Below are 19,532 nucleotides of genomic sequence, written 5' to 3' on the forward strand. Positions count from 1 at the left end.
CACATTTACATAACTATTGCCTAATAATGGTTTTGGTCAAGGCCATTTATGAGGGAAGGCATCCCCAGTAGGGAGGGATGTTACAGAACTGCTGTTCACTTTTTCCTTTCCAATCATAAACTCTAGAACAGCGGTTCTCAACCTGTGGGTCGCGACCCCTTTGGGGGTCCAACGACCCTTTCACAGGGGTCGCCTAAGACCATTGGAAAACACATATATAATTACATATTGATTTTGTGATTAATCACTATGCTTTAATTATGTTCAATTTGTAACAATGAAATTGGGGGTCACCACAACATGAGGAACTGTATTAAAGGGTCGCGACATTAGGAAGGTTGAGAACCACTGCTCTAGAAAGAGGACAGAGACTTCTTGTTAGCCATGACATGGCAACCAATATTTGATCATTAAATATTTGTTAAATAAATGAATAAAGCTTTAGAATGCCGATAATGCATGACCGTAACGATCCCACTCCCACTGATATCATTTTGAAAAGCTAATGAACTTGATAAAGGCAGGAGTCACCAGTTAAAACCATCAGTTGGAAATATATACACAATTTAATAATGTAAGGATAATTTTCAAGAAGCTAGTTTCAAACACATTTTGCACCATGTTATTAATATTCTGTGTATGTGTAATGTATCCAATGTTATCTTCTTTTGTGTGCGATTTCAAAAATTGCACTTTTAGTTAAAAATAACTTTTATTGTATTTATTACAAAAGCAATACATATTACATATTTCAGCATGATTTTATTGATCGAGGAGATCAACTTTTGTCCAGAGAAATGCATCTCTTGATTTATAGATAAAAATTTATGAGCAAAACAGTATTCAAAGAAATCCGCTGGGCTTTAACATAGTTATTAGCTTTTTACAGAAGACAGATATCTATATTCTGGAAATTTAATTTAAGGTAATACTATGCACAATAGACTTGAATGCTCCAACGACCTCAATTTCTACCAAAAAAAAAAAAAATGACAACACAAATGACCGTACATTCTGATTAAATACATGCAAACACTACTATGGAGACTTGGAAAAATACCTTACATGGATGAATAAATAACTAAATAACAAATTATCTGATCATCAAAAGACAGTGTACATAGATGCAGAGAGACACCTGCATTCCAAGAACACAGCCAGGACAGTAGAGCATGCTCCCGGCAGTGAGGTGAAAATCACCTGCTACAGAGCAGAGTCAGGAGCCTCTCTGAAGGCAGCTTCGTGCATATAAAAGCAGCTCCCGGGTGCTGGATGCTGAACTGCCTGCAGCCCAGCTCATCACATCTTCGGGAACAGCCCCGTATCAACCACAGTATAAAAGAACCATTTGAAAAAAGCTACATTTCATTACTTTTCTGGCTACTCACCCTCTTGCCCAGCAAGTGGGCATCTGAGTGAAAAGGAATCAAAAATGTAAAAACTTAAAAACTTACCATTCTTGAAAGAAAAGGAAAAAAAGCAATGATTTTGAGTGTAAGATATAATAATATCCTTTGGAGCTATCATCCTCTTTCAGGGAGTGACATGAGTATCTACAGAGACATGTTTGCATATTTGATAATCACTGATCTAGGGGATAATTATCTGGCTTATCTTTAAGGGAAACCAGCTGACTAAGGGTTTGGTTCCCCTGCACCTCCAATGTTTTACATGAGACAGGTAGACCAAAACAAAGACAACTAGCTAAGAGGCAGGCGTCAGAACACCAGCTGCTCTTAAAGTCATGGCCACAGCTTTCTTCAGAGACCATGTCTTGGTGACAAACCCCAAAGAAGGGTACCTGTTTTGAAATCAAAAGAACTCCCCGGTAGAGTTGATTCCCAGGGAGTCTTCTTTATCTCTTCATGTGATGGAAAGGGCACCCTGCTTTTCTCTTCAGCCCTCATTCCCAATCACCACGGAGAACACTGGCCTCTTCAGCCCTGAGAGGCACGCAGCATCAGGTAGAAAACACAGCAGCTACAGAAGAGAGCCTAGAAGACAGGCACCTGTTTGGGGGAGTCTTGCAGTCAGATCCTGCCATCGAGGGGCCTGGAACCTGAAAAACTTCTCTAAAGGAAAAGGTTGCTGTGGACACCACTCTCCCATCACCACGGGAGAGACAGTTCAGGGACTGCATGACTCACATACCCTCCATTCACCTGGTGAATTTGTCTGTTTGCAATGTGAAATAAGTGACTGCTAACCTATGTAAATTGTACTCCAATCCTGCTCACCTGGAAAGGATGGGAGACCAGCTCATACAGCACAGAAAAGACTTACAGGGGTTCAGCCCTCTCACCTGGAAACAATTAAATCTGAGAGGCGTATTTGCACCTTAGACAAAAAATAGCCAGCTAGAGACAGTCACAGGTAGGGTGCTAGATACCGAAACAGAGCGAGATTGGCCAACTTGGGCCAAACATGGCAAAGAGATCATAAAATTAAAAAAATGAACCGGTTCCGGCTGTTAATATTTGGAGGCACAAAGAAAGTTAAGTTTTTCAGCGTAACTGATATTCCCATTAGGCATGAGGGGGAGAAATGTGGTGATGCTTTTCCAGGCCCCATTTTGGTGGTGCCAGGTGTCCAATCCCCACTTCACGTCTCGATCAAGCCCTGGTGGTGCTGACATCCAAGTTTTCCAGCAGATCCCAATCCCCCAAGGAGGTCTGGCCTCAGCTTCCGTATCAGGAGAGCGCCGGGAGGGAGGCCGGAGAGGAGCGTCTAGGCACCGCCAGCGAGGTCTTTGCCTAGGAGCCAGAGAGGAAGAGAAACAAAGCAATTACACCACCACCGAACTGGCAAGTCCAGGAAAGTAGAGCAGAATCCCTCCACTGCTTCCCCTCGCCCACACCCCCTCTGCACACAGACATGCGCAGACACTGGTGTGCTTGCACACACCCTTCTACTCCTGGGAGTCAGGCAGACCCCAGTGGCACAGTCATGGAAAACAGACTCTCCTTTGGACCATGTTGGACCAGGCAGTCCTTTGACACCTGGACCATAAGCTACATACCCAAGAAATGAGGCTGAAGCTGTAGGGAACCCTATGGTAAAAGGAGAATCTGTAGGCTCCACCAGCCAAAAGAGCATGCCAAGAGGGTGACATTGCAGTCGGGGGCTATTTGGCTTCTGAGGAGGGTCTCTACCATCGTAGTTATCCCAGCGCATTCTGAAATCAACTGATGACTTCAGAGCAGAAATCAACCTCTTCCCATAAACCGGGATTTAATGTTTTCACTTGGGATAAATTCTTCCCTTTAGAACAGTGTTTCTCAAATGTTAAGTGTGCATGTGAATCACTAGGTAATCCTGTTAAGACGAAGATTCTGATTCAGTAAACCTGGGATGGGGCCCGAGCGTCTGCAGGTCTAATGAGCTCCCAGTCTCTGTTAGAGTAACAGGAGTAAGGCAGTGGTTCTCAACCTTGGAAACAGAATTTCTGGAAGAAGAGGCCCAGATATCAGGATTTTAAAGATTCCCAGGTGATTCTAATGTGCAGCCAAGGTTGAGAACCACTGGAGTAAGGCATGGCAATGGCGATACAATTCACCTGTATTTTCCTGTCCCAGAAGCTAAACGCTGGTTTATCCCACTGGCTGTCACCTCTTTAGAAACAGGCAGGCAATATTTTAGAAGGAACGGCCCACTAAATTCTAAGAGATCTTTAAGGTTTTTCTTTACAATAAATAGTGAGTTATATGTTTGTTAATGGAAGTCAAAGGTAACAGGTAATTCTTGTAGAGGTCATTCTCAAAAAGTACACACAACTCCTGCAGAAGTTTACGTGCCTTTCATAATGTCCTTCCCATCTTCCCCAGAAGGTGGTGGAAGAGAGCCATGCCTACACCAAGGACTCCACTCACTGGGAACTGGCTTTGGCTGGTCTGGGGTTCAATCACTGGGCAGTGTGAGGCAAGGCTTGGGGTGGGGTGGTGGGGGAGAAGGGATGGCATGGGTAGAAAACACAACCCAAAATACAAAACAGAAAACCCAGGAGCCTTCTGATAGGTTCAAGTTACTCAACAATTTTATTTACCCATTCTGCACACACACACAAAACACATTTCAAATACAGTTATACACACCTTCTGTGGATCTGAGTGGCATATTTTGATATCAATGTCACCAGATTAAATCAGAATGCTGTAAGGATTTACATTCCTTCTTTCAACAGAGCTGTGCCTAGGAAATCAGCAGGATAATTCTATTGCTTGGGTTCCCAATTCAGTCCATTCCTATTCAACCCAGTAGTACTCAGCCCATTCCCAACCCGGGCACAGTTGGTGATCAGTCCTTTGCTTTTGCCATAGCAAAACCATTACCGTGTCAGAATGAGTTGATCTAGTTACTTCAACACAATAAAAAAAAATGTACAAAAGCAATTCAGACACAAAAACATTGAATAGTAAATATTGATCATAGATCCCCAATGAAAGGCTTACTAAAAAGAATACTTTGCCAGCTCTTAAAATCAATTTTGAATGCAAAATTACCTTTGCATCTTTATTTATTAGGTCATGAATAAGTGCCAAATGCATGGCAGACTAAAATCACCACATTATCCAATGGAGTGCTACATTCTATAACAGAGAAGCTGTGGACACAGGAGGTTCAGACACAGGTGGTAAAAGTGAAATCTGCCTAGACATTGGGGAATGAATGAAATGACTTCAAGTAGAATAACCATTTCGGGCTTTGAGCAGACACTTCCTTAGCTGAGTTTACAAAATGTCATACAAGTGATACACAACCTTCATCTCCTAAAAATGATGAAACTTTGGCTGCTACTCTAAAAGCAATGTCTATTAAAAATCATAATTTACAGAACTTCCCCCTAAAGAACACATGTGGAGTGTTTACTTCCTTTCTTTGTAGGACACATGCAATAGACAGAGAACTACAATAATATACGACCAACTGGTACAGTAACAAAACAGTCAGACTGTCAGCTTACATGTCCTAGTACAGTCAGTCAGCACATAGACCAGTGATGGCGAACCTTTTGAGCTCGGCATGTCAGCATTTTGAAAAACCCTAACTTAACTCTGGTGCTGTGTCACATATAGAAATTTTTTGATATTTGCAACCATAGTAAAACAAAGACTTATATTTTTAATATTTATTTTAAATGCCATTTAACAAAGAAAAATCAACCAAAAAAATGAGTTCGCGTGTCACCTCTGACACACGTGTCATAGGTTCGCCATCACTGACATAGACCCTACTAGAGTCTGTCAGTCAGCATACAGACCCTAATAATGTCTGTCAGTCAGTCAGCATACAAATCCTAATAGAGTGTCAGTCAACATACAGACCCTACCAGAGTCAGTCAGTCAGCATACGGACCCTACTAATGTCTGTCAGTCAGTCAGCATACGGACCCCGCTAGAGTCTGTCAGTCAGCATACAGACCCTACTAGAGTCTGTCAGTCAGCATACAAATCCTTTCAGAGTCTGTCAGTGAGTCAGGACATAGCTACTGCTACATACAGTCTTCTGGACACTATGAATCTCAATTAAATTCCTGGACATACTTCTGGTGTCTATGTCACCTCTATAGGAAGTAAGAGATCAATCCTGCTAAACCTGACTCAATTGTTATGTAACTTTTTAAATTAAAATATTTTAAAACACAAACATGTCAAAATGCACACTGGAACACCTGGGTAAATTTATCAGATTTCTTGAAAACAAACACAACCTGGCTTCTGAGCTTAGCAAAAGACAATGAACTGTGCGTAAGATATAGTTCTCTCAATTTTTAGACCCCCCTGCCCCCCGCCCTTGTCCTTTCACTACCCCAAGCACCCATAGTTTCTCTGGAACTCAGAACTCCTGCTCACAGAAATACCGTTTAAGATGGATTTATTCCAAACAGCTATTTCATGTTTCTTCAAAACGCCAGTACCTCTGAAGACCAAGTAGGTTCCAAAGAGGAACAGCAAGAGTCTCATAGGAAACACTCAACTGTTCAGCCTAGGAAAACAAGCATCGTATCCCTAACTCTTAACTTCTTGGGGGAAAAGAAAACAAAGTAAAAACAAAAACTAGAGATAATGATAAGACCACCTAGCACAACATTTTAAGAGTTTTAAAATATTTTCCTATTCTGCTTTCCAATTAATGTAAAACAATCCCCTTACCAAAACAAAATCAAGACAATACAGATAAGTAACAGCTAAATTCAAATCTGAGGATTAAAGTCTGTCACAGAATTCCTCCTTCAGCTTTAAAGCAATAATAAATAATTAAAAAAAAAGAACTCAATGGCAACTGCAACCGAAAAATGGGGGGGGGCGGGGGGTTTAGAAAAATTGAATATAGTGCTTTCCCAATTTTCTACCAATAGATGCTAAATCCTTCACCTATAACAAAACTGAAAGGCTCAGCAAAAAATGCTCGAGTCTGCCCTTTCTTCATAGAATTTGTAATACAGACATAATCATAGTAATGTGGATATACTACCAATACACAATCAAGTAACGAGAGGAGGACAAGAAAAAAAAAAGATAGGAAGTAGGACTTCTCTGAAATTTGTAGCTCACCCCGCTGGCAAGGCTCAGTGGTTAAGTGTCAACCTATGAACCAGGAGATCATGGTTGATTCCTGGTCAAGGCACATGCCTGGACTGTGGGCTTGATCCCCAGTGGGGGGCGTGCAGGAAGCAGCCAATCAATGATTCTCATTATTGATGTTTCTCTTTCTCTTCCTCTCCTTTCTTCTCTGAAATAAATAAAAATATATATTTTTTTAAAAAATGAAATAAATAAAATAAAATTTGTAGCTCTAGTTCATCCTATGTTCTCCTGGCTTCTTCCTGCTGAACCTTCTCTGGAGAAATCTTGCTCTAAAAACAGAAGAATGCTGAAGCCCTTGCTGTGGTCAAGTTCTAATTTCTTGGGTCCTATCTGAGAAGACTAAGACCACATCAGCATCCTCTTCTGGGGGAAGCAAACTAGCACAGGGGGTAGTGCAGGGAAGTCATGCCCATGAACATCTCCGTGACCTGTGGCTAATGCTGCGGCTCCGAACAAGGTAACATAACACTAGTTGTTAGACACTTCTCACTAGGAGTATGTACAGCCCAAATCCCAAGTCTTTGGAGCAAAATGCTCCTTCGCACTCATTAACTCTGAATTACTCTCACAGCACAGCGGGAGAAAAGGTGGAGTGAATGTTCATTTGGGCTAAAGATACCACCAGTCAAGCAAAGTAGAGGAGACAACCTCCTAAAAGTGCCACACATACCGCATAGACCACACCTCATTCTCCCAATGGGGCAGGGAGGTGGGGAAGGGGCATTCTCACCTCCCACCTTGGTCAGTCCCATGGTCAAGGACAAGAGAAAGGTCAGAAGTAATCTGCACTCCACTTTAGTGTCCACATCTACAGACTCAGGGTTGCTGTTTCACAAATGCTCATTTATTATAAATTATATGCCCTGTCTCTAATATAACCTTCTTCAAGGCAAGCACCTTTTCTTCTACTTCTATGTATTCCTCCACCCCCCATTCCACCCAGCCCAAAGCCCCACAAATTGAGAACTAAGTACACATTATGCAAATGGCTGAGCAGGAAGAACAGGTAATTCCAAGCAGAATCTAGGCAAGCAGCCTGTGATGTCCTATTCAAGATAGAAGAATAAAGGACTCTGATGATAATCTTTCTCAACCTACAGGTTTTATCTCAGTGCCTATCTCCAGGTGCTTAAAATTCCTAGCTAATAGCCAAGGACGCTTATTTACATAGTGATTTGTTCCTGCAGTGTAAGTGGTTAGAGGTGGGAGTAGGACCTAGATCCTAGAATAACTCTAAAACACAGCAGCCTGCTTTTGGGGGCATCACTTCACTTAGTACTGTGGCCTGCTCAACATCTCGCTCCATGAGAGATGCAGAATCCCTAGGTTGCTGCGTTGTCTAAGGAACTCTGTCCCAGTATTCCTTTACCCAACTTCACAGAACAGAGCTCCAACCTGGAGGATGCACCAGAACCCACAGGCACGTCCAAGACCCCAACCCTAGAGACTCTGAGTGAACACTGAGCCTAAAGCAGACCCGGGCATGTGTACATTTCCAAAGTGCTAACGGGGGTTCTCATGACGATTCCTGGATAAGAGCTTTGACGAAAGGCCTTCGGTTACCCAAATCCCCGTGGCCAACAGCTACTACGTTCTCGCCGGTTACTTCCAAAGGACAAACTGATAACTTTAAGATGGGGAGTCGTCTCTCTCTTTTAAAAATCTCTTGAGAACTCTAGACTTGCTTCTTGGAAAAAATGCCCATGTATTCATGTTTTACATACAAATTCGGGGGGAGAAGCATGCCATCATTCACCAAGGGGCTAAGAATCCCTGCTGTAAACCTTTTCTGTGTAACCCTACAGAAAAAATAAAGTGACAGAATGGAATAGGGAAATAAATATAAGCAGCCAAGAGCTAGACCCCGCAAGGTCCCGAAGCCCACTAGAGATGTTTCAACTTAAAAGGGAGTGCTTCGAAAATAATAAGCAGCTGGATGAGCTCTTGTCTTTTGACTTGAGCAATTCAAATATCAGTGGTGACCCCTGAGTCAGTGGTTACTGTCCTTCTAAACAGCCCCAGAGGTCACTGGCTGGCAGTGGCTGGCAAAGAGGCTGGGAGCCACTGGAGAACACAGATGACCGGGCCTGCGACAGCCCTGCAGCAGCAGGGGACCGCCCTCCTCTCCTAAACCTCACCCCACAGCTGCCACAAGACCTGTGCCTGGCTCCTGAAAAATGCAAACCAAGCTACTTCCCCCTTTCTCAGAGGCAGCTCTCTCCAGGGCAGCAAAGCCCTGGGACTATTTCTCATGAAAGGAGGATAGAACTCTCCCTCTTCATCCACTTACTGGCTCCAGAGCATCTGCGGATGTTCTAGAGCCTAGGCCAGTGGTTCTCAACCTTCCTAATGCCGTGACCCTTTCATACAGCTCCTCATGTTGTGGTGACCCCCAATTTCATTGTTACAAATTGAACATAATGAAAGCGTAGTGATTAATCACAAAAACAATATGTAATTATATATGTGTTTTCCGATGGTCTTAGGCGACCCCTGTGAAAGGGTCGTTCGACCCCCAAAGGGGTCGCGACCCACAGGTTGTGAACCGCTGGCCTAGGCGGACCCTTGCAAGACCTGGCTTGAGAGAAAGGGAGCAGGAGAAAGAAAGGCTCCCCAGGTCCACGTCCATCTGGGCCCCCTGCAGAGAGAATTTCTCTTGCTGACCTTCCCGTCCCCCCCAGGTCAGACACTACAGTGACAGTGACATGCATCACACTAGACAATCCAATGGGGAGATGAGGGAGGGGGAGAAAGCAGGCAGGTAAGCACAGTGAGTAAAGCACACTTTGAAAAGACAAAGGCAAAGGGGAAAGTGGGCTTCTGTGTCCCCCTCCACCCTACCCCCAACTTACTAACATCAGTCACTTTAGACACCAGAGACTGACAAGAACCAATGTACTGGCCCTGCTTAGCCTCAGTCCCAGGTAAGCTTATCAGCCCAGGGGCGAGCACCCCTTTTCCTCCTCCTCCAGACCACCCAGTGAGGACGTGTTCTGAAGCACCCAACTCGGCAACTTGCCCCTGGATGGGGAGAGGGTTCACACTGCAGGGCAGCTAAGGTTGGTCTGCGACACACGGCCTCACGTTCATGGTCGGGGGTGGGGCTTGGAAGTTAAATGACTCCTTGGTGATTAGTGGCAAGGGCAGGAGGCCAGGACTGGAGGGAAACACACAGTTACACCACCGGAATGCTGACTTGGGTCTTCGGCTGGTCGGCCCCTTCTTGCATGTCCAGGGCACGGAGAGGGCTGAGGGGCTTGAGGGGCCGGCTCCCAACACTGTAATTTCTCGGACGCCTGATTGTATTCGAACTGGACAGAGGTGTAAAGCTGTTCCTTCTCATCCTTACAGGGGTTTGGCTCTTGGGAAAGTTGTTCTGATTAGAAACGGAGGGACACCACACAAATGAAAGCCAAGACAAAAGCTCACCCGTGAAGGTTACATAATGCTCATAACCACAACACTCATCCTGCTCCTGAGGCAGCCTCCTGAGCCCTGGCTGTGGCCTGGTCCCCTAGCCCCAGGGAGATAAAGGGTTGTGGAGGGAGACGCTCCTTGAGCATCGAACTCCAAAGCAGGAAAGAGGGACCCAGAAAGGAAGGGGCTCACTTAAGAGCAAACGGACTACCAGGACAGACCTAGGAACAACACTGCACCTCTTCACCCCACCTTACAGGTGAGGGTCTGCTGGATCCTGCTTCCTAAAGGCGGGGGATGGGGGAGGGAGGAGGGCATTGAACTTCACTTCAGCCAAACGCTTTGCATTTTTAACTGGATTTCCAGGAGGTCCCAAGGTCAAGACTCACGAAAGAGGTACTAATCTCTAAAAATAGTTAATTCCAACATCTCTGCCTCTTGGAAGTGAGCAGACTACCTAGGCCGCGAGTCCTGGATCTGTTTTCCTTTTGTACATAAAAGCAACCCCAGTGTCGTGATGCCAAAGGTTCCAGTTCTCAAGGTGGCAGGGAACGTGCACGCTCATCTGGGGGAAATACTTACCGCTGGCTTGTCTCGGTGAGTGTTCACAGCCTCCACGTTGACCTTGATCGTTTCCACTTTGCACCCTGGGAGCACAGAGGAGAGAAAAGAGGCCTTTGGGGGGCAAAACTCCGAGAAAGATCCCTCTGTTTCAGTACGGGAAAGCACACCAGAAAAGAATGCCTATGTCCCCCATACATACACACATTTAACAACAGGGCTTTCCTGGTATACAGGGGCAATGAAGTTGAACTTCTACACAAACTTCAGAGAAATCCTGACCTTCCTCAATCCCCACCTTCTGCCCAGCTCCTAAATGCATATTTACCGTAGGCCACAGGAGTGAGTTTGAAGATGGTATGGAGCGGGCACCTCAAGTACGGTAGCTCATCTGAAAGCAGAAAGACCCGGTGAGGAAGACTCTTCGTATGGAGTGGGGTCAAGCTAGTGGCAGAAAGAGACTAAGGAGCTCATGAGTTTTCTTCACCTTGACCTGGAGTGATACAGCTCCTCCCTTAACCTTGACCTGGAGTGATACAGCTCCTCCCTTAACCTTGACCTAGAGTGATACAGCTCCTCCCTTAACCTTGACCTGGAGTGATACAGCTCCTCCCTTAACCTTGACCTAGAGTGATACAGCTCCTCCCTTAACCTTGACCTGGAGTGATACAGCTCCTCCCTTAACCTTGACCTGGAGTGATACAGCTCCTCCCTTAACCTTGACCTAGAGTGATACAGCTCCTCCCTTAACCTTGACCTGGAGTGATACAGCTCCTCCCTTAACCTTGACCTAGAGTGATACAGCTCCTCCCTTAACCTTGACCTGGAGTGATACAGCTCCTCCCTTAACCTTGACCTAGAGTGATACAGCTCCTCCCTTAACCTTGACCTGGAGTGATACAGCTCCTCCCTTAACCTTGACCTGGAGTGATACAGCTCCTCCCCCGAACCCCAGACAGTTATCGAGACAGCCACCCAAGAAGCCACCCAAGCGACTGTGTGGCTAAGGAAGGATGTAAGCCCATTTTCGAGCCCTCCATGCAGACAAAACAGGAGTAAGTGCTGCAGCCAGGACCCCATGGAAGGAGAGAGCGTGGCCCACCTGCAGGCTTCCCAGCCGGTCAGGTAGGTCGGGAAGGGAAGCGCCAGCACTTCCTTCCAGCTCCACCCAGAAACTGTCCTAAATCTGAGGATGAAGATGCCTCTAAGGTACCACCCTCCTTATAGCCAAAGTAACAAGCTGGCAGTGTGCAACCGCTTTTCTGAGGCTGCCAGAGGGTTAGCTCCAGGCTGCCCTCTAGCCATGCAGGACTGAGCAGCCCAGCAGCAGCCCCTCCACTGGGGGCTTTTGGACCAGCAATCAATTCAGCCAGTAGCTGGCTCGGTGGCTGCTGGGCGCCCCACACTGGTGCCTGAAGAATGCACTCCCATTTGAGTGAGAGAGGGGGAGGCCCAGTTGCCAGGGATCCTGGTGCCACCCCGAGCCCAGTCCCCTCCCAGCCCTTCCCTCAATGGCACCTGCGCCCTTATCCAAGAAGTAGGCCAGGAGGCAGCGCATGACAGCCTGGTGGGAGATGACGAGGACGTTGCCCTGGCGCTCCAGTTCCATGATGACAGGCTCCAGCCGCTGCACCAGGTCCTGGTACGACTGTGGGGGGGAAGTGGGCAGGCTGCTAGGAGGCCGGGCGCAAGCTGGCAGCCGAGGCAGAGGCTGCGTCCAGAGTAAAGAGGCCACTGCTCCTTCCTCCCCAGCTGGCTTCCCTCCTAGAGCTTCAGCGAATGCATGTCACCTGCTAACTCCCCAGCTTTGGAAGCTCCTAAGAATATTGAGACCTTTCAAGGGCAACATTCAGACTGAGGAAACTCCAGGTCAAGAAGAGAAAATCTGCATTCAGCACATGGGTTTTTTCTTCCCCAGATTAACGGGCAGAGCATAAGGCAACAAGGGGCTCCTGGAGGCCCCCTGGACCTCGGTCATACTGTTGACTTCCTTCATCTCACACATCCCTAGACTGTGAAGCCACTTAGACCAGGAAACAGCCCAAACTCTGAAGCTGATAGGGATTTCATTCACAGCCCATATATCTCCTTGGTGCCCATATGTGGGCGTGGGATGTAGTGAGTGGAATGAAAACAATAAAGTGAAAAAGATGGTGTTGATTCTACAACATACTCAACACACTTTGTCTTGCCACTCTTTCCCCTAGAGATCTTAACAAATGAATGAGGCATCTGACTGCCTAAGCTGAATTAAAGACAGTAGGACCCAAATTTAGGAGGATAAACTAAGTTCTGCCTCAAGTACCCTTTCTAGATCCCCCCAAATCCATTCAATCCTTTCCCCAAATTAACACTAAACTCCCAGCACAGGGTGGGGCAGTGGCGCCACATGAGGGAATCTCACCTCCCCGCTAGGATAGCGATACAGATATTTCTCTTGATCCCGAAGTGCGAACTCCTCTGGGTACTGCTTCTCAATCTCTGCGTAGGTCATCTCCTCGCACACGCCCTGCAAGGAGCCACACTGGCTTGCGGAGGTAGACCGGCCTACACAGCCCCACCCAACGAAGGCAGACGACACTGAGGAACACTAGTTTCTTACTACGTGCCAGGCACTGTGCCGGGTCCTTGCACGTCCTGCAACTGCCTGGCCAGGGTGTCTGGGACGGGCGGGGTGAGGGCCACTGCGGAGAGGAGGCGGCTTCTCTAGCGTAAGCTGCCACTTTCTCCTACTACTGTGGGGAATTTAAAGGTCAAGAAGAGTCAGCGGGATAAAAGGAACAGGAAGCAGGGAAGGAGAGGCAGCGGAAGGGACTGCAGAATTCGTGCAGAAGGCATAAAAGGGTGCAGAGGAAGCAAAGAAAAAGGAATGCCTACTTTTGTGCTCAAGGACAGAGAAAGCCAAGGAAACAAATGGAAAGGACTTTTTTTTAGAATAGCTGGCCAAATGATCTAAGCGGAAATTAAAGAAAAGAGCTGTTAGCTATTTCTTTTTCCCAGGAAGAAAATACACCGAGGTACCAAATGGAACTCCCAGGTGCCCCCAAATTGGTTGGAGTGCCATTCCTGGCACAGGTGTTCAAGCAGGCAGGAAGCCCTAATTAGGGGTAGAACTGTTCCTACTTCCTCCCCACACCAGCCACAGTGTTAGCTTCTGCAATGTCTCTACTTGGTGGTTCTAGATCAGTGATGGCGAACCTATGACACGCGTGTCAGAGGTGACACGCGAACTCATTTTTTTGGTTGATTTTTCTTTGTTAAATGGCATTTAAATATATAAAATAAATATCAAAAATATAAATCTTTGTTTTACTATGGTTGTAAATATCAAAAAATTTCTATATGTGACACGGCACCAGAGTTAAGTTAGGGTTTTTCAAAATGCTGACACGCTGAGCTCAAAAGGTTTGCCATCACTGTTCTAGATGTCAGGTAAAACTGCCCAGATGGTGGCTTCTGAGAGCTCCTGCCTGAATAAGAGGCTATCCAGGCCATCAGCGCTTCCCACTCACAGCGTCAATCTCATTCAGAATCTTCCACTGCTCATAGGTCACCCCCAGCGACTCCGCAGTCTGGATAGTCCTCTTCAACTGGCTCGTCCACACCTTGAGATCTGCTATCTCCTGTTCCTCCAGAAACTTCTTGAGAGCTTGGGCAAACTGGGGTTTGAAATAAAAGATTAAAGAGAGGAAACACGGACACACACATACACCTGCTGACTCGGCCGAGGAGGGCACCGTGCGTGACCGTAGTCAAAATCGGAAAGGTGCTCCATGCGATAAACCCAAGAGGAAAAGAGCTTCCGCTGAGGTGCCCTGTTCTCTGCTAAGCACACAGGTTGTGCCCGATAACCGATGGCTGAACGACCACAGCAGGAATGGTTCCAAGCTATCCACCCTTCAATACGGAGCTAGAATCAGTGAACAAGGAAAACCTTTAGCCCTTGCTTGACTGTCTGAAACCTAAGCCTCAATGGGGTTTAGGAAGAAGTAAGGGCATAACAGAGGTGACCTCCACTATGCCCTCTAATTCTAAGCCTGGGAAACCCAGCCTGCGGGCGAACGGCTCACCTGTTTGCCCCGCACCGAGAGGCCAGAGTCGCCCCCAATCTTCCCCAGGAGGTTGAACTCGCTCTCCCCGTGCCGGCAAAGGTAAATGGTGCGGGGATAGACGTGGATATTCATGAGGTAGTAGACTATCTTGCTCTGGATGTAGTCTTGGACTCTGTTCACTAGAAACCGCTGGCCCACGTTGATCACCTTGATGAAAGAAAGATCCCTGGGACAGAAGGGGAAAAACATCCCCTGAGTATAAAAATCTGAGGATAATGGTAGCAGGGGAAAGGATGTCAGAGTTACTCACAGACTCACAGCAGCTCTCCTCCTCCCCTGTCAGAACCCCGCCCGGCTGAATGGTAAGAGCTGGATTACTCCCCAGAGCCGAGACAAAGTACAAATCTCCCCAACTCCTGGTCAGTCCCTCAGTGCCTACCCTATGCCATGAAATAAGTGTGATCGACAGAACTCAGGCTCCCGTGAGGGGCTACACTAGATGACCTGAAGGTCTTGCTAACCTTGAATTTGGGTGAGAAGCACAGCCCCCCATCTGAGGGGTCGAGACCTGGCCAGAGTACAGCATCACCAGCGGTGAGGGGGAAGGCAGGAGAAGCAGAACCAGAGAAACCTCTGTGCATTCCTGGCATCTGCCTACATCAATCCTCTCTCAAAGGCACTTCCGTGGACAGTCGCTTTGTGGCCATCATGGAATTACCTCATTATAAAAATAATGCTTATTCCAAAAAAATTTTTTAAAGGTACATTGATGCAAATAAAAATCAATGTACCATAAGCCTACCACCAGAGATGACATCTATAAACACACACACACACACACACACACACACACACTTCCAGAATGTTGTTCTATGTAGGACTTTGGGGGTAACTAAAGAATATACTATTAAGCCATATCGAAGGCGGTAGTTTGCAACCTCTTATAAAGAACACCTGCAAATACTAACATTCTGGGCAACCCCTTGAGGAACTGAAAGACTCCAAAGCAGACCAGTGAAGTGATTCAACGGTGGTTATGCACACTTGTCTCATTTGCTTGGCTGCAGGGCTGTATTCTTATTGAGTTAGAACTGGAAACTGCTGACTGCGTGCCTTTTCAAAGGCCACATTCTCACAGGCTTCCTTCTTTTTTTTTTTTTAAATTTACTGGGGTGACACTGGTTAATAAAATGATATAGGTTTCAGGTTTACAATTCTACAATACATCATCTGTATATTCTATTGTATTTAGCACTCCAAGTCCTCACGAGTTTCCATGTGCACACATCTTTCTTCAACATGAACTTGACCTTTTGCTATGGCTCCTATACCTCACACACATCAAGTTAACGTGTATTGTACACCACTTTGCTGATAGATGCTGCCATAGTAACGACAGCTAGCCATAATCAGACATTTCACTAAGCCAGGCATGTTCCTGAGAACTTCATGTTTAATTTATATACCTAAATGTTATCTGTTATATATAACAAGATACATATTACATATACATTACATGCATATACGCATGCATATAACATACATGTTGTTTTATATTGTATATGTGTTGTTATATATGTAATATATGTATGTATATGTATTAATATATATTATTTAACATATATATATATATACACACACACACATACACTATACACTTTTAAAATTGATCAAAAGCTGATGACACATCTCTAAGGGGTACCCTACATTACCCTCGTTCAAAACTACTGATCTAGAGCAGTGCTTCTCAACCAAGGGTGATTTTAACCCCAGGCAATGTCAGGAAACATTTTAGCTTGTCACAGGTTGGAAGTTATTACTGGTATTTAGTGAACAGAGGGCAGGGATGCTGCTATATATCCTACAATGCACAAGACAACTACACAGAATTATCTAGTTCAAAATGTCAACAATGTGGAAGCTGAGAAATCTTGCTCTAGAGCAGGGGTGGGGAACGTCTGGCCCGCAGGCTGTACAAGGCCCACAAAATCATTTGGTCTGGCCCTGCCAAAGCATTAGAGGTGAGTTAATTCAATGTTTGACCAAATATAGCAGACTAATTTTTACATTGATAATTTTGTATGGCCCGAGAATTATGTCATAAATACCCAAATGGCCCTTGGCAGGAAAAAGGTTCCCCACCCCTGCTCTAGAGGAGAGAAAGGAAGAATTGATGATTGTAAAAACAAAACAAAACACTTCAGTGTACAAGGGTAAGATGCAGCCCACATAGAAGCCACAAATCCATTCCTTGTTTCTCTGAAGAGATACAAGGGTCTGGAATGGCAGAAGGAAGTTTGGGAACAGAGAGAGAGAAAGGCTCTGTTCTCAAATGAGATCCGTATTCATGCTCTTTAAACCGTGGCCTCAAACCTTACTTGTCATAGTTGTCTGGGTCAAGGGGCTGATAGGTGACTTTGTAGCACTCAATTCTCTTTAGGAAGTCCTCCATCACATTCTCCCTGTTCCTTTCAGGGTAATCAGGGCTGGACACCTTTACTTCCTGGAATCACAGAAGAGCAGGACCTGGTCAGAGGTCTGCCCTCACTGGCCCTGCTGCGAACAGCCACTGCTAAATAAAGAAAAGGAAGCCCACAGCAGCGGCCTTTCACTGCGGCGCTGGCAATCCCCACTCACTGAGCACCACCCCCACTCTGTCCTATGATCCTGGCAACCCAGAAGGGCAAGACAACTGGGGAGTCATGTGCTTGCCCTTGGCTGAAGGACAGCCGGCAGTCGTGCAGCGGAAGCTGCTCCTGAGCCCCGATCCCTTCATGGACCTCCTTGGGAAGGCAGAATGTGCTTCCACTTCTCCCTACGACCATTTAGAATAAGATGCGTGATTGGACGCACGCCTGACTTGGACCAGACGCCTCTTCTTAGATGATCCCAAGTGCCCACGTTGCTGGGAGAGCCCCATCTTGATACCATGCGTGGATGTCTACTTGGCACAGCACAACCCATCAAATGGGCACTGGTTTATACTCTGACCATTAGACAAGTGCTGGGCGGATGACCTTCCTAGAAAGTGGCCCTGACAGACCCTGAGAGTTTGGTCTATTCTAAGAAGACATCTAGGCCTTTGCATCCAGCTAACACCCAGAACACGGGGCCAGGAATCCTCCAGTCTAAGTCTTGGTCTCCATTCAACAGCTAACTCTTATTTTCTTCCTCAAAGCCTGTTTTCTCTCCCAAGAGTGTGGAAGTACAAAACGGTGCTCTGGCAGATCAAACAGATCCGTCAGTGATGTTAAATAGGTCTATTTCTTTCTTTCATTACCCAGTAGACTCTCCCCTCCTACCGCCCCCCGCCCCCCTCCACATACACACCAGGCACAAAGGAAAAAGAGGTGGTGGTATACAGGGGTGTCACCCACCAGGATGTTGGCAGCGATGACATCAGGATCATCACACACAGATTCCACAAAGAACACCTGGCCAGAAAGAGAGGGCAGTGATGAATGAGTCAAAATTGGCCAGGCTGTTCATTAAGAGCACATGCTCATACCTACCTCGCCCAGCCACCACATCCCCCAGGATTTTCTTTCATGACAGTGCCTTCAAGGCCTGTTCATTTAAAAATAACTCTTACCACATCCCCAGGGCCTCAGACATATAGGCTAAGGGGCTGAGAAAGTACCTGCAAGAAAATACTCAAGGATTGTGGGCCTGCCCCAAGACAATAAAATCATACACCCAGTCTTTGCCTCACTCACCAGAGCCAAACAGATCTGCATGTTCCTTCCAACTGCCCACTTCCACTCATCCCCTTTCCTCCGACGTGGAGTCAGATCCTACCTTGAAGGAGTTCTCCTCGGCAAAGTTCAAAATCATGTCCCTCCTCTCCCTAGTTGTATTGGTGGCATCAAATACCTGGGAAGAGCGCCCACAAGGTCAATGAGTGGGGAGCGAAAAATGGAATCCCTCCAAGGTGGACCCAAGGGGGCGGGGGGGGGGGGGGGCGGGGGGTGGGGGAGTTACACAGCTTTGAAAGGGCAGAGACCACGGTGGGGAAGAGGTAGGCAAGGCTTACCGCAATCTGCCCGCTCTCCTCGGTGAGATACGCCTTAACGTCTTCTAGTGCCACCACAGCACACTGTCTGCCGTGAGAGCAGAGGAGGTCAGCAGGGGGAGTGCAGCGAGACCAGGCTCAGGCATAGCCAGAGACCGGAGCAGCTGGGTTGCTATCGGAGTCACGTCCCTTCCTGCTTAAGTTTTCTCACTGGTCAAACACTTCCCTAACTAGACCTTCCAACTCCCCACTGAGATGTTTGTATCAGCCTACATCTGTCCCTTTCCCCCAGCCCATGCATATATCTTATCCCTCTGTAGGCTTAATCTGCAAGCATACATACATCTCCCTAAACCCCGTTCTTCTACCCATACAAGCCCAAAGTGACCTGTCCAGAAGATACCTTCCACTTCAAATCCCCATAAAATATTTACTGAAAAGGAAACGAAGCCCCATTACATCCACTCTTAGGATGGCCGAGAAAGAGCTGGCCCAGAGGTCAGGCGTCAGAAGACTCACTTGCGAATCTTCATGGCCTCCTCGTTGTCATGCCGGAAGAAGTCATAGGACTTATAGGACTTGACTGCTTCACGCCGATATACCCCAAGATTAAACACTGCAGAAGACACCAACACCCTTAAGCACTGAGACAATACAGTGGCCCCACCAAAGGGGACATCCTGGTCTAATGTCAGAGTGGCCAAAGGGGATAAAAATAAATAAAATAAAATAAAAAAGCACCAAGGCATGTAGGGAACAATACCAGGTTAAGAATCAAATTATGCTGGAGTTCAGACTTATTAGACCTTGGGCAAGTCTTAAGTTTCAATTTCCTCAACAGCTTCTGCTATGTCACTGGGGTACTGCTAGGATTAAACAAGATGATATATAGGTAAGGGCTTTAAA

At 46.4% G+C, this 19,532-nt stretch overlaps 1 protein-coding gene across 8 annotated transcripts in view; it reads right to left on the bottom strand.

Moving 5' to 3' along the window:
• Positions 1–756: 756 nt before the first annotated feature.
• PFKFB2 (6-phosphofructo-2-kinase/fructose-2,6-biphosphatase 2) overlaps positions 757–19,532 on the bottom strand; it is a 29,052-nt gene continuing 10,276 nt past the window's right edge. For 5 of the 8 annotated variants that reach the window (XM_070397403.1, XM_070397400.1, XM_070397399.1 and 2 more), the window contains 13 exons: positions 19,146–19,242; positions 18,648–18,714; positions 18,413–18,487; positions 17,992–18,048; positions 16,993–17,117; positions 14,633–14,840; positions 14,075–14,221; positions 12,967–13,071; positions 12,081–12,210; positions 10,891–10,953; positions 10,584–10,648; positions 9,781–9,960; positions 757–2,753 (listed from right to left, as the gene is read on the bottom strand). In XM_070397403.1, coding sequence (XP_070253504.1) covers positions 2,691–2,753; positions 9,781–9,960; positions 10,584–10,648; positions 10,891–10,953; positions 12,081–12,210; positions 12,967–13,071; positions 14,075–14,221; positions 14,633–14,840; positions 16,993–17,117; positions 17,992–18,048; positions 18,413–18,487; positions 18,648–18,714; positions 19,146–19,242 — 1,382 coding nt within the window. In that variant the 3' untranslated portion in view covers positions 757–2,690. Of the gene's footprint in view, positions 2,754–4,011; positions 9,961–10,583; positions 10,649–10,890; positions 10,954–12,080; positions 12,211–12,966; positions 13,072–14,074; positions 14,222–14,632; positions 14,841–16,992; positions 17,118–17,991; positions 18,049–18,412; positions 18,488–18,647; positions 18,715–19,145; positions 19,243–19,532 lie in introns of those variants that run through there. The other 3 variants (XM_070397406.1, XM_070397407.1, XM_070397405.1) reach the window with 3 other exon arrangements.

This window comes from Myotis yumanensis, unplaced genomic scaffold, assembly GCF_028538775.1.
Source record: "Myotis yumanensis isolate MYYU_CA2020_CCGP unplaced genomic scaffold, mMyoYum1.0.hap1 SCAF_17, whole genome shotgun sequence".
Classification (NCBI taxonomy): Eukaryota; Metazoa; Chordata; class Mammalia; order Chiroptera; family Vespertilionidae; genus Myotis; species Myotis yumanensis.